The 12275-nt window shown below is 43.7% G+C and overlaps 1 protein-coding gene across 1 annotated transcript in view; it reads right to left on the bottom strand.

Annotated features, from left to right (window-relative positions):
• Positions 1–6537: 6537 nt before the first annotated feature.
• The window catches only part of LGALSL (lectin, galactoside-binding-like), a 12629-nt gene continuing 6891 nt past the window's right edge, over positions 6538–12275 (bottom strand). Inside the window, exons 4-5 of the mRNA XM_009993465.1 lie at positions 11608–11785; positions 6538–8926 (exon numbers count right to left, since the gene is read on the bottom strand). Coding sequence (XP_009991767.1) covers positions 8783–8926; positions 11608–11785 — 322 coding nt within the window. The 3' untranslated portion in view covers positions 6538–8782. The remainder of the gene's footprint in view (positions 8927–11607; positions 11786–12275) is intronic.

The following is a 12275-nucleotide window of genomic DNA, read 5'->3' as shown; positions in this document are numbered from 1 at the left end:
TCCTGCTCTTTCCTCCTACCCCAAACTGTGAAATATTTGCTGGCACTGTCCAGGAATTAATCTGTTGGCATTTTAATATGCACATGTACAGTTATCCAATTGCTACAATTACACTATGGGAATCTTGTTTCTAAAAATACACCAATCTCTACTCCTGTCTCTGCACTAGCATGAGATAATGTATCATGTTCCCTTGTTCCCTAGTTGCCAGTGACACACAGCATGAAGGTAATCAATACAGCTGGTAATACATTAAAACAACAACAATTATAATTACAACTGATTTCCCTATCACTTAAAAACATAATCTTGTACCCTACATTATCACAGCTTCATCTGTACAGTGCATTAATCATGTGCTTCTGTCTGCTAAATAGGATCCTGTTATTTTGTCTGACAGCATCTTTTGAATAGCTTGAAGAGCTTAAGTTTGTCATGGGAACCCTAAATCAGTTCATACTCCAGCAGGTGCTCAGTTGCTATAGGTCTGTGTACTTCTGCTGAAATCAAGATCTAGAGCTCTACCTGTTTGCATCACTCTAGATGTGATTGCTATATTTTGTCTTGGAAAATGTGTGTGCCCATCAACTTTTCAATACAAGGTGCAGCAAACACCTGGATTGTAAAGCTTGTCAGTGCTTTGAAGTTCTTCAGTGAGTGGTATTAAATAATGTGCACTTGGTTGGTGTCTATAGAGGACACCTAAGGCTCTGAAGCAACCAGAGAATTCCTCCAGCTGTGGGGTTTCCAGCAACAGTTCTCTCTCGTGGAGAGGACCTGCCACCCCTAAGAAAAGGCAGTGGAAATGGAGGCGAACGGATGTGGAAGCTGCGTTCTGTACCCATGCAATAAGCCAGAGCTGCTCCCAGATTTGCCCTTCTGAGTCTGTTTTGTAGCCATTCCAGCTCACCAAATCCTTCTTACAAAGCTGGGATGTAAGACGAACCCACTATCTTCGTTGCAGCCTTTGTACTTTTAAATTAAAATAGAGACTGTAGTGAATCTGTTGCTTTCTCAATAATGTTTCTTCTGCCTAGAGCCATATTCTGTCTTTATTTCTGGTCTGGATCTCTTCTAGACAGTGATTATCTTTCTCATTGAACAGAAAATTTCTTAGAGAGCAGCCAGGAACAAATCCTCTTTGCCTCTTCAAGCATGCAGTGCTGGAGCTGCTACTGTAGCTTGTCATACATTACAATACTGTCAGCACTGGCTTTTCTCCTGTCACAAGGGGTTTTGGAGCCAGGCACAGGCAGAGCTACTGAGCAGTCTCAGAAACCTCCAGCATCTCCATCAGTGCTTGGCAACAGGCTGCTCCATGTCATGGAGCTCTGCCTCTCTGCTCGATTGAAGCACCACCATGTGCATGTATGCATATGGCCTCTGGGCACCAAGAGAGCATTGCTCTTTGCTCCTAGTACCAGACTGCCTCCTACTAAAACTACCCCTCTTTTCTCTGCTGCTGAGATTTACTGTTCAGCTTCAATGAAGGTTTTTTTCCTAATTAACCAGGCTTTTGTTCCTACCTTTCAGTGTTGCAGGGAAGCCCCATTCTGCAAATCAGGAGTCAATGTAGTTCTGTTCTGCTGTCACTTCTGAGTGCTGAGAGACTTGCAGGTCTCCTTCTGCAGGGAAGACAGCTGCTGAAAGACACTTCTTCTCAGGGTCTTTCCCAGAATGACTCCCCCAGTATCACAGCCCTGGTCTGGCAATGCACCAGTGTGGAAGCTGAAGCCTCAGAATCTGAACAGGATGAGAAATGTGTAACCTTTGGAGTATCCTGGAGCCAATGTGACATTTCAGCGCCAGCATCTATTCTTAGAAAAGTGGTGAAAGTCATAATTTAAAAAAAAACATCCAGTGCAGTGCTAGCAGAGAGTCATATTCGTGGTATTCCTGTGAGTAAATCTCTCAACATGAATTGGCTGGCCTTCAAGCTTAGAAACACTCCACCAAAATAAGGCCCAGCTGTGAGGCCTGTGTAGTGCTGATCTGAATGGGAGACTTGCCACATCAGGAGCAGGAGTGGGGTGGGTGACCAGTTCCCTTCATCCCAAAACTTATGCCTGTTTTTTAGTCAGTGCTACAGGTCAAACTAGAGCTTTTCAAGGGCCTCTATAGGAGTGAAAAATGGTGAAATTGGATGTATATATTCCCTCTTTTGAAAATCTTCCCAAGTACTTAAGAGTCTGCTGTTTCCCCACTGCCTGGTGGGGAGCAGATGGTGCCTTTACACCATTTACAGCCATTTTTGACTGGTGTGTGTGTTTACCTCTGTCCTCCAACTTGTTTCAGTTTTAGGTTACCTAATACGATGTCTTAACTAGGAATCTCTAGGTGTCTTAACAACCCCCTTTTTGGATGGTGTGTAATAAACAAAAGGTCAGTTGCAGTCTGGCTTTTAACAGGGATGGCCCCAGATGCAAGCTCAGATCCATGGGTTAGAGCTAGGATGAACTGTGTGGGGAGCATCTCATTCATTATCATTTTATCAGGAGAAAAAACACAGAACTTGCTGTATTCAAATCCTGTTCATCTGCTGCTTCAGTGCTGTTTGAGTTTTGAGGTTTCCCTCAGAAACCTCACTCATTTTGTACAGCCACAACTGGATGTAGGGCATAATCCTTTCCTGTTTGGGTCATGCAGAATTTTTCCAATAGCTTTGACTGGAAGAAGCTGAGACCTTAAAGTTTCCGCAGGTGAATGTGAACTTTAGTTAGGATCATGCCAACAAGTAAAACACCAGATCTCCTAACAACCTATCTCTGGAGCTGATCTGGTGGTTTTACTCACCACATAACCCTCACCCATGAAGCCAGTCCCACCAGAGTGAGCTGAAGAGCATGTGTGAGTTACACTGCTGACAGGCTGTTTTATCCTACACAAAAGTGATCAGCCACTCATGGCCTGGCCGTAAGGGCCTGAGTCGTGCCTGTTAACTCCTGAGGCTTACACTGCCCAATGATGTCAGTGTGAGTCTTGCATGATTAAGCAAGCTATTCTTTCTCTAATGCAGTTATTTGATTTTCTGTATAGCTTGTTTAAACACACTAAAAGATTTTTACACAAGCTGCTACCAAAGCTGCACATCTCACTCCAAAATTTCAGGCTACAGTTATTTGAGGGAAAGCTAGCAACATCTGAAAAAAAGAAGATAAAATAAGCCAGAAGTTAAAAGAAGTGAAGAGGGTGTGTAATAAGCTTTAATAATTCAGATAAAAGACAGAATAACCTAGTGTAGAGTTCACATTTTATTGTTATTAGAAGTTCATTATGAAATGGCCACAACACAAAAATAGATCTGTGGTGAGTGATACAGCTGTTTTGTGCACATCCTCACTTTTAAAATCAGGAGGTAATAGACATAAGAGATTTCATCAGCTAACTGTGAAACCAGTGTGACTGCAGCAGAGAGAGGCTGTGGTTTTTGTTGACTCTAGTCAAATGGATAATGAAGATAGGAATAGTCCTCTATTCATACCTAAACTCAGGAGAATGAAAGAACAGATTTTTAGAGTACACCCCAGCTGAAAATAACTGGGGAGGGAAAGCTAGAAACACCCCTTTTATTATGGACCTATTTCGATGAAAGTCAAAGGGATTTTTGCCATGGATTTTAAAAGCAGCAGGATATTAGTTCTTTGTTGACAGACAGATGGAAGGGCCTAGCAACAGAAGCTAGGGAGGACCTGTAGCAAAGTATGAGTTTGTTATTTTGGTCTTGCACATGCTGCTGAATGTTCTTGTAGTAATTGTGTATGTTTCTAACAGCAATGATTGCTGGGAGGAGCTGGGAGGGTGTATCAAAGCCAGATAAAGCGTCTGCAGCTCATTTTTCCTCCCCGTTTGGGTTTGCCTTGGTTCTAATCCCACACACAATTCATTGCAAAGTGACTTTTACCTGTATGCTTTCTGATCCATGTGAGAACATCAGAACAATACCCATTATTACAAAAGATCTCACCAGGTTACTAACTGTTTCTAGACTTCAGTAGCTTTTCTTCCTAAATTCTGTGCTTAGCAAAGTGAGCATTTAGGGCTGCCCTCAGCCTGGCTCTTGTTCCTCATACTGTCAAAGCAGTTCCAGAGCCGCTGGGAGGTTGCTTAGAGCCACCACTAAGTAGCTCAGCAGAACTGTGATTCTGCATGAAAAGGTCACTGTGAGGAGCACCTCTTGTGGATGGAAGGCAAGATGAGTCTCCCATCATCAGATACACTGCTTGAACCTCTGTGGGGAAAAAAAATTCCTTAGTGGCATGGCTATTCCTATTGTTTTTTGGGAGTCTCTTTCAAAGAAGGCAGGTAGGAACATGAACCCGTTTATGCCTTCCAAACTTATAAGCAACGCTGGCTTTTTTTGCTGTGTGTGCTGGTACAGGGTTGCAGAAGGTGGCAGCTAACAACACAGCAACGGCCTGTCCCTGGGAAACTGTCACACAGCTCCACAGCCTGTGCTGTTGGCTGGCTGTGAAATGCCCACTACCGCCCTCTGAACGCATGCTCTGTTAGGACTACAGCAGCTCATGCTGCCCCAACACTACAACCAAGCTTGAGAATGCTGTGGCTACTCTGTTCTTGTTTCCTCCATGGTGAATAGTTTTAAATCCCAGAAGATAAAAATCTGAGTGCTGCTCTCTTACATTAAAATCTAAGTATGGGCTTCAGCCTCACAGCAGGAGAGTGACAGGGGTGGAAAGCTGGCACAGCAGAACGGTGAATCAGGCTCTTGCTTTGGTTTTCAGGCTGTTTACTCAAAACAGCCCCTGAGAAAGATGCTTTGCCTCAAGCAGATGTCACATTCAACCGGTTTAGCAATATTACGCCTATTTTTTCTCCAGCTAGTCAAGGAGGGGAGGGAGAATATAGTATCTGTTAGTACAAGTTCACATAGACGACATCTGAATATTTTGTACAAAATGTTCTTTCAAGGTGGAGCAAACGTTTCTAATTGTGACACAAAAAGAAGGTATTTTGTAACATTTTTAACAACTTGGCTGTGAAAAAATGTTTATGCGAAATATGTTTAGACAGAGTACCTCACATGATACAGAAACATTTCAAGGTTCTTTCTGACGAGGCAATAACTTTTTTTTTTTTCTTTTAATTAAATCAGCTTTATCATAGCCAGTTCCAAATATAACTAAATTATTTGGTCATTGCTTTTTTTGTTTTTTTTTTTTGTTTTTTTTCCCTCCTTGGGAAAAAATAAAGCTATACTAAGTTGAAGGATTTCACTCCACAAGGGTTTTAACCATTCAAGGCTTCTTTCATTTCAGAATTAATTTCCTCATTCAGAGGAAAACAAAGAAGTATTCCACTAAAAATTCTAGCAAAAGATTTCAAAAATAAATTCACACACACACTTAGTCCTGCAGCTTCCAAGAAGCTCACAGACCACTTGTTCCTATGGAAAAACATTTTGAAAACCTGGCCAAATTTAAAAACAGTCTAGTTTCAGGCCTGGTAGGCCTTATATCCAAAACAAGTATCTGAATAATCCATCCCTAGATTGTTGAGACAAAAAAATTCAGATATAAATTTTGGAGCAGAGTCTCCTGTCTTAAATATTTGGATTTGGCTCAAAGTCCAACTGAACAGAGAAATTTAAGGCCTTGGCTTTCTCTGAGTTCCACTGCACATGGAAGCATTCAGCAGTTGCTTTTGAGAGCGCGTCAATGTAAGCCAAGCACGGGTGAAACAGCCCTTGGTTACACAGACATCATCCTTACTTCACCTGTCCTAGCCTGGTACTGCCCAAGAGCAAAAGAAAAAGGCTTCCAAACTGATGTGGAGTAGATGTGGAAGCTGAAACTGTGACTTTCTGCCCTTTCCTGAGCACTCAGCCAAACCACAACTCATCAGAAGTGGGTTCACAGCCCTTTTTGCCTCGAAGCCTGGCTCAGAAACCACAACAGGGCAGAATCAGGTGGTGGGCACCGTGGTTGGTGGAGTTATGCAAAGGCAAAACCAGAATCAGGTTCAGAAAAGCATTTTCCCTGAGACAGAAAACCACTAGAGCAGGAACACATAGGCGTGCCCAGTGCAGTGCGTGGCAACAGAGACAAGGCAGTATCACTGGGCCCTGGCTCCTGACAGACAAAGTGGTGTGTTGAGTTCATCTCAGCATCCCTGGCATAGGCACTGTGCTGTGCCAAGCCCAGGCAGGACAGCAAAAGTCTGAGGACTGTGTTAACCTACCAGGAATCCCAAGCGGCTGAAAATTCAAGTCAGCCAAGTTGCTTTTTTGGGGCTACAGTAAAGGCACAGAGAGGAAATCTCTACCAGTGGCGTGGTTTTGTGCTACTGTAGGGTCATGGTGCTACTTACTCTCTCCAGCCTCCCACTTGTGGCCTGCTGGAGTAGCAGGTTAACCCTTGGCAATGACACTGAAACAGCAAACCCAGCTTTACATAGCTAGCTGGAAAAAGCACTAGGCAGGGAGAGTGCTAAATATCTCTCCAAACAGAATTCATCATGTGCTTTGGAACCACAGAGCATTTCCAAACTGGAGAAAAATCCAAACTCCTCATGTAGAAGCACCTTTCCCTTGGATTTTTATTATCATCATAATCATAATTTTTAAGAATATATTTTGTACCAAAACACTGTCAGCATTTTTTTATACAATGGAAAATGACACGGTCATTGTGTATCATGTAAAAGAGTAAAAACAGAGCAAGACAGGAACATTTTATATCAAGATTCAATCCAGAGTACAAATAGAATCTGATGTACAACTTAAAAGCCACACACCAGATAAAAAGATCATCTGGAAAATAACAGGTTCTCTCAATTTGGAAACAGGAGGAAAAATCAGGGAATGTCAATGTTAAGGCTAAAATTTCCATTTTTAACTTGTAGTTTATAGATGTCATCCTGATTCTTGCTGCAGCAGCAACACCTCCCTGGCTTTACAGAGATTTGCACTTGCATGAAATAAGAATCAGGCTTCTATGCTCAGAGGACTCTGTTTGACCTCAACAGACTTTGGACCAGAGCCACAGTTGGAATTTCAGCTTGCAGACTAAGGCTTCTTAACTGCAGGCCAAATTAGCACAAAATGAGGCTTTGCAACTGGCACTCTACCCTCAACTTTGGATGTTCCAGTTCTGGTTGCTTTAAACCACAGCTTTATTGCAGGTTTAACATAGTTCTGTTTGTGAGATTCTTCTCTCTTTTTTTTAAATACTGTGCTACAAAGGATGTTTTTGTATTTTGTCTTAGGAAGTCCCTATATTACATGTTTTCAAAATTGCCTAAATATATGTTTATATCATGATTAGAACTACTCAGAAAGACCTGCTACAGTCTGTTGTGAGCAGCCAAGGAAAATAAGTGTTTTTAGTCCTAAGGAAGTCAAGAAAAGTGGCTGTGTTCATTTATAGTGTAGCGCAATGACTGTGTTTGTACAGCTATACCTACTATTTAAAAAGCTACATGAAAAGTTATTATTCATGTGCAGTAGCTGATTTTCAAGCATTAATAACTTGGCTGTCTAGACAAGTTTTAATTGTCATATCAAAGGCCGAATATGTTCTCAAACAAGTGAAAAAAAAATCTCCCAGCTCCCCTAGAAAGAGGCTGGTTCTCTTTCTGAACGAGGAGACTGCCCAATTTAACTTTTTTCTCAGGTTATAAAAGTACAGTTAAACCTACACATTTGCTGTTTTAAGTTTTTAAAACTAATCGACTTCAACTCAAACCTGTGCAGCAAAGTTAGTAAGCCCTGAAAAACAGTTTCTAGTGAATATGCAGAGTTCTCCCCACCCCCACCAACTACCATGCCCACATTTTCCCAGGGCCTAGAGGGCTCCATTAAAATGTAACTAAATATTTGATAGGAACCATGATTTTTCAAGAATGATACGTAAAGTTTACCCAAAGAACCTAAGACATTTTGTACATTCAAAATGTTTACACTTTGCTGTACTTAACCATCAGTAAGATTGTTCATTTTTACTAATAATACATACAATGATTATAAATAAATAAACTACAGATAAGCTTTAAAAAATGTATTAACAATACATTGTGCAAAAACTCATAACAATCTACATTCTATGCAAATACCCTGACTAAAATATACAGGCCGTGTCCTCATACTCTCATTCAGTTTTTGCACAGTCCTTGGGCCAAATCAACGGCTGGGAACAATCAGCAAAATTCCATTGCAAGCCATGGACGTAATGCTGATTTACACCAGCAGAAGAGCTGGCCCCAGGCGTGTGCAAAAACACCATAGAAATCAGTGGGAATTGTGCTTGACTAAGGACAGCTTGATTGTACCCCATTAAAGTGAGTGGGAGTTTTGCCATTGATTTCCATGGAACCAGGCTCAGGCCCCGGATAAGGACGTCAGCACGTGGCCCTATGTTGTGCTACACTACTCCACTTCAGTGCAGAAACAGTATTTGCAAACAAAAAACTTTTTGTTGTTGCTGTTATCACTGCTGTTCAGTAACCGGCTTTAGTGCTGTGTTTCAGAAATTGCCTTTCTGTGAGATTTGAAACAAGACTGCAAGTCTTTCTGCATCCATTCCAATTTAATTATCCAGCCCAGGTTGGCTACTTTGATCCAAGAAAAATGGCTCAATGTCTATTAACCAAAAATGTTCTTCATTAGGATAAACAACAGCCCAGTTCCTCGGCACAGGAGTGAAGAACTGCATGTGGAAAAGGAGCAGGGCAGCCTTCCTACCATAGCTGTGTCCAGAGCCGGCTGTCACTTCTCCAAACGAACGATGGCACCTGAGCCGGTTTGGAATCTGCAGTCCTAATGAATTCAGCCAAGTTTTGTAAGCTGAAGATCTCCATTTATCTTTATCGTGTCAATTGCTGACAGTGTTTCAATACGGTGGTAGAAATCAAAGAGCTGATGTCCATCCACAAATATTCTAAAACGGGGATGCTCGCAAAGTATCTCAACCTGTGAAAAACAGAAGTGATGAAGCAAGTTGTTCACAGTGTAACTGGGGAAGTTATTTCACAGAATGCAAAGACCCCACCAGTAGCCTTTAAGTACCGTTGGTGTGGTTACATAGTTTGCCACTTATGTGCCACATAACAGCCAGGGCTGAGACCAGTTTGCCCCCATGACACCAGTTACACTATGATGGACCTGCTCTTACTTCACAGGGATGTTAATTCAATCTCACACTCTCATGGCCTGAAGGACTCAGGAGCCCAATTCCACTGGCATCAGGGAGGTTTTGCCTCTTGGAATAATGCCAGAAACAGACTCAAACTGCTAATTACAGGGGGAACAAATTGCGTCTCCAACCTGAATCTTGCATTCCTTGCTAGAGAGTTATTTTGCTGCAGAATGAGGGGGTAGTTCCCTCTGCAATGCTTTCCACACTTCCATTAATTTACTGGAAGGGAGTGAGCATGAGAGGAGGGATAGGTTTGCCCTCCCCTCCCACACATACTCACAGAGCTGCTGCAAAACTAAAAAGCCTTCACTGTTGTGGCTGCAGACAGTCCAGGACTCCCTGTTGGGCTAGACTCCATACTGGGACTGCAGCAAGGGGAAATGCAGTGCAGGATGGCTTGAATTCAGCTAGACAGTTTGCATGAGGCACAAACAGGATCAGGGAGGGACACAGCTCATCCCTCCTCCTACAGCCCTGCAGAAATGTTCTGGAAGAGCAACAAAGCCTGGAACTGAACAAGCTTGGACAGGTTGGGAGATTCCTGATGTTAGGGGTGGCTTGAGAGAGAGTGCCCTGTAGTTAAGCTTCCCTGGAGCTGCTCCGGCAGGAAGCAGGGATAAGAGTTCATGTAACGTGCACTTCTCATACAGGCTCTTGGAGGCCTCCAGGTCTGGACAGGCTTAAGAAGAAAATCTACAGGGAAGCCACATGTAAATTCTGGGTCATTTCAAGAGGCTGGTGGTCTGGAGTGAAGTGCTGCTTCCAGGCACTTGCCTCTACTGCTATTACAGCATATAAAAATGGGAATGGGGCCAGTGACCAACTGACTGAGCCAAAGCCCGACCGACTTGGAGCACATTTCAGTGGGAGAAGTGGCAGCCGACAGTTCAGGAGAGCTTAAGTTCCTAGGGACCTGGTAGCACAACTGGTAACAGGGAAGTGCCTGTGCTGCCGCAGAGCTCCTGTGTCACTGCAGCAGGTGCATCCAGCCTTAGGCCTTGTTATGTAAAAGATATGGTTAGCCTCAACCCTGCTCACGATCCATTTTTTCAGATCACCCTAGGCCACGCCAGAATGCTAACTGGACTGGATCACCAGTCATTGGCAAGAAAACTGAACAGTCTAACTTATTCACTGACAGGGAGACCATCAAAGGTACGAAGTCAACTGGGAGCCTACATTCCACTGTGCATTTGGGGAAAAAGAGGATAAAAAAAGAAAAACAACAATTCCCTTTCTACAGTATCTCATGGCAAATGTACAATATTTTCAACTGTCATTAGCAGGACACCCACAAAACACGCTCTTTATAATTTGTCTGGCTTGTCTGAGGGCCCAGCCACCACCCACTGCAGCAAGTACTATAACCCTCTCAGCCAGAGCAGGACCAAACCTCCAAGCCCTTTCAAGTGCATTTCCCACACACACCAAAGGGTGTTGCCAGTTTTGATGGGAGAGTTTGAAGAAGCAAGTAGAGCGCAACCAATTTGCAGCAAACCCAGCCATAAACACCCTCTCAAAGCCCAAGCATCTGGGAAGACAGTGAGCTTTTGGGGTTGGGGAAGATTATCTTGGGGGCAAGAAGGATTAAAAGAGTTTGGCAGCTGGTCAGAGCATTGGCATTTAGCAGAGGGGCCAGCTAGGTTTCATAAGAGGGGTGGGGAGGAGGAGGGGTTTTCTGGGTCAGCCGCATGGAGAAGGCATGCAGCCTTTTTTCCTCAATGTAGTGAAGCCACCAAGAGAGAAGGAGCCCTCTGCAGCTGCACGCTTTGTTAGTCCTGATTTGCAAAGACATCTTCACGTAACCATAAACACTACAGATGGGAATCTGCTTCTAGGTCAATCCAGTCCATCCCTTGCACCACAACATTTCCACATACACCATTTTCAAGTGACTACAGATTTAATTTTGACAGGAGATTTAATCCCAGGGTTCAGAAGAGAATACCACTATTGCTTAGCTGTTTCATCTGCTAACACGAAGGGCTACGGTAAACCCCAGTGTAACATCCCTGGAGACAAAGGATGAACGAGATCCTTATTAGCTGCACTAAACTGCAAACACTGTGTCTATTAAAAAAAACATTAAAACATGCGGCAGTCCCACAGAGTATTTACATTCTTCAGTAATAACTTCTAATGCACTAATAACATAGAAGTACTTTTTAATGTATAGCTATAAAACTAGGCTCAGGAAGCGCACTTCACCCACACGGTATTACAGCCTCTGACCCGTCAGAGCACCCCGGTGAGGCGTTCACAGCCCCACTGGAACACAGCAGCAGCATACCCACGCAACTTCTGATCAATACAAACAACCCAGCAACCGGTGTCTCCACCGGAGCAGCACGGGCTACGCTATGATTTCACGAGAGGCAAGTCGGCTTGTGCCGCAACCGTGATCACGTTACGCCTCATCAGATACGGCGCATGCCGCTGGCATCCTGGTACTCACCCTAAAAGGCTGGTCCGGTATAAACGGAAAGTAAGGAATAGACGATTGCTCTTCTCCCCATTCTCCAGCTACACAAGAGTTCCTGACAAACTGTCGCTCCGTAAACACGGCTTTCAGTTCAATAGCTACGTCCGCAGGAGGATCTTCCGACTCCCCACAAGTCAGACTGATGCCAAAGCTGCAACACGAACAACACGGCTCTCGTTCAGCCAGAAACAAGCAAATAAGCCCCCAACGCTGCCCGTCTCATTCCTCAGCTTATTAAAGCCATTGGCAGCATCACGGCATGGGGGTGACAGTTCAGCTTGCACTGGGAATGCTCCAACAGCTCCGAAAGGGACAACTCCATGGTTACAGCACATCATATAGCACATACATGCATGTGATTGCGCATATATGCGTATATCTATGTTTATATATATGCTCTGCATGCTCCTTCACTCCCGAGTGACATGTTGGGAAACAGAATCCCTTGAAGAAATGCCCCCTCTATGGGTCAAAGGAGAAATCAGCACGCTATATTTAAAACGATAAAAATAATCCCTTTCCAGCGAGGAGGGATCGATGTGTCTGTGTGTTTGTCTGCGTGCTGGGTGGCCTCCCCCTTTCCAGCGAGGAGGGAGCGATGTGTCTGTGTGTTTGTCTGCGTGCTGGGTGGCCTCCCCCCC

This window comes from Chaetura pelagica, unplaced genomic scaffold (genome assembly GCF_000747805.2).
Source record: "Chaetura pelagica isolate M959 unplaced genomic scaffold, ChaPel_1.0 scaffold472, whole genome shotgun sequence".
NCBI lineage: Eukaryota > Metazoa > Chordata > Aves > Apodiformes > Apodidae > Chaetura > Chaetura pelagica.
Note: the sequence above shows the minus strand (reverse complement) of the source record. Positions and strands in the feature narration are given on the sequence as shown.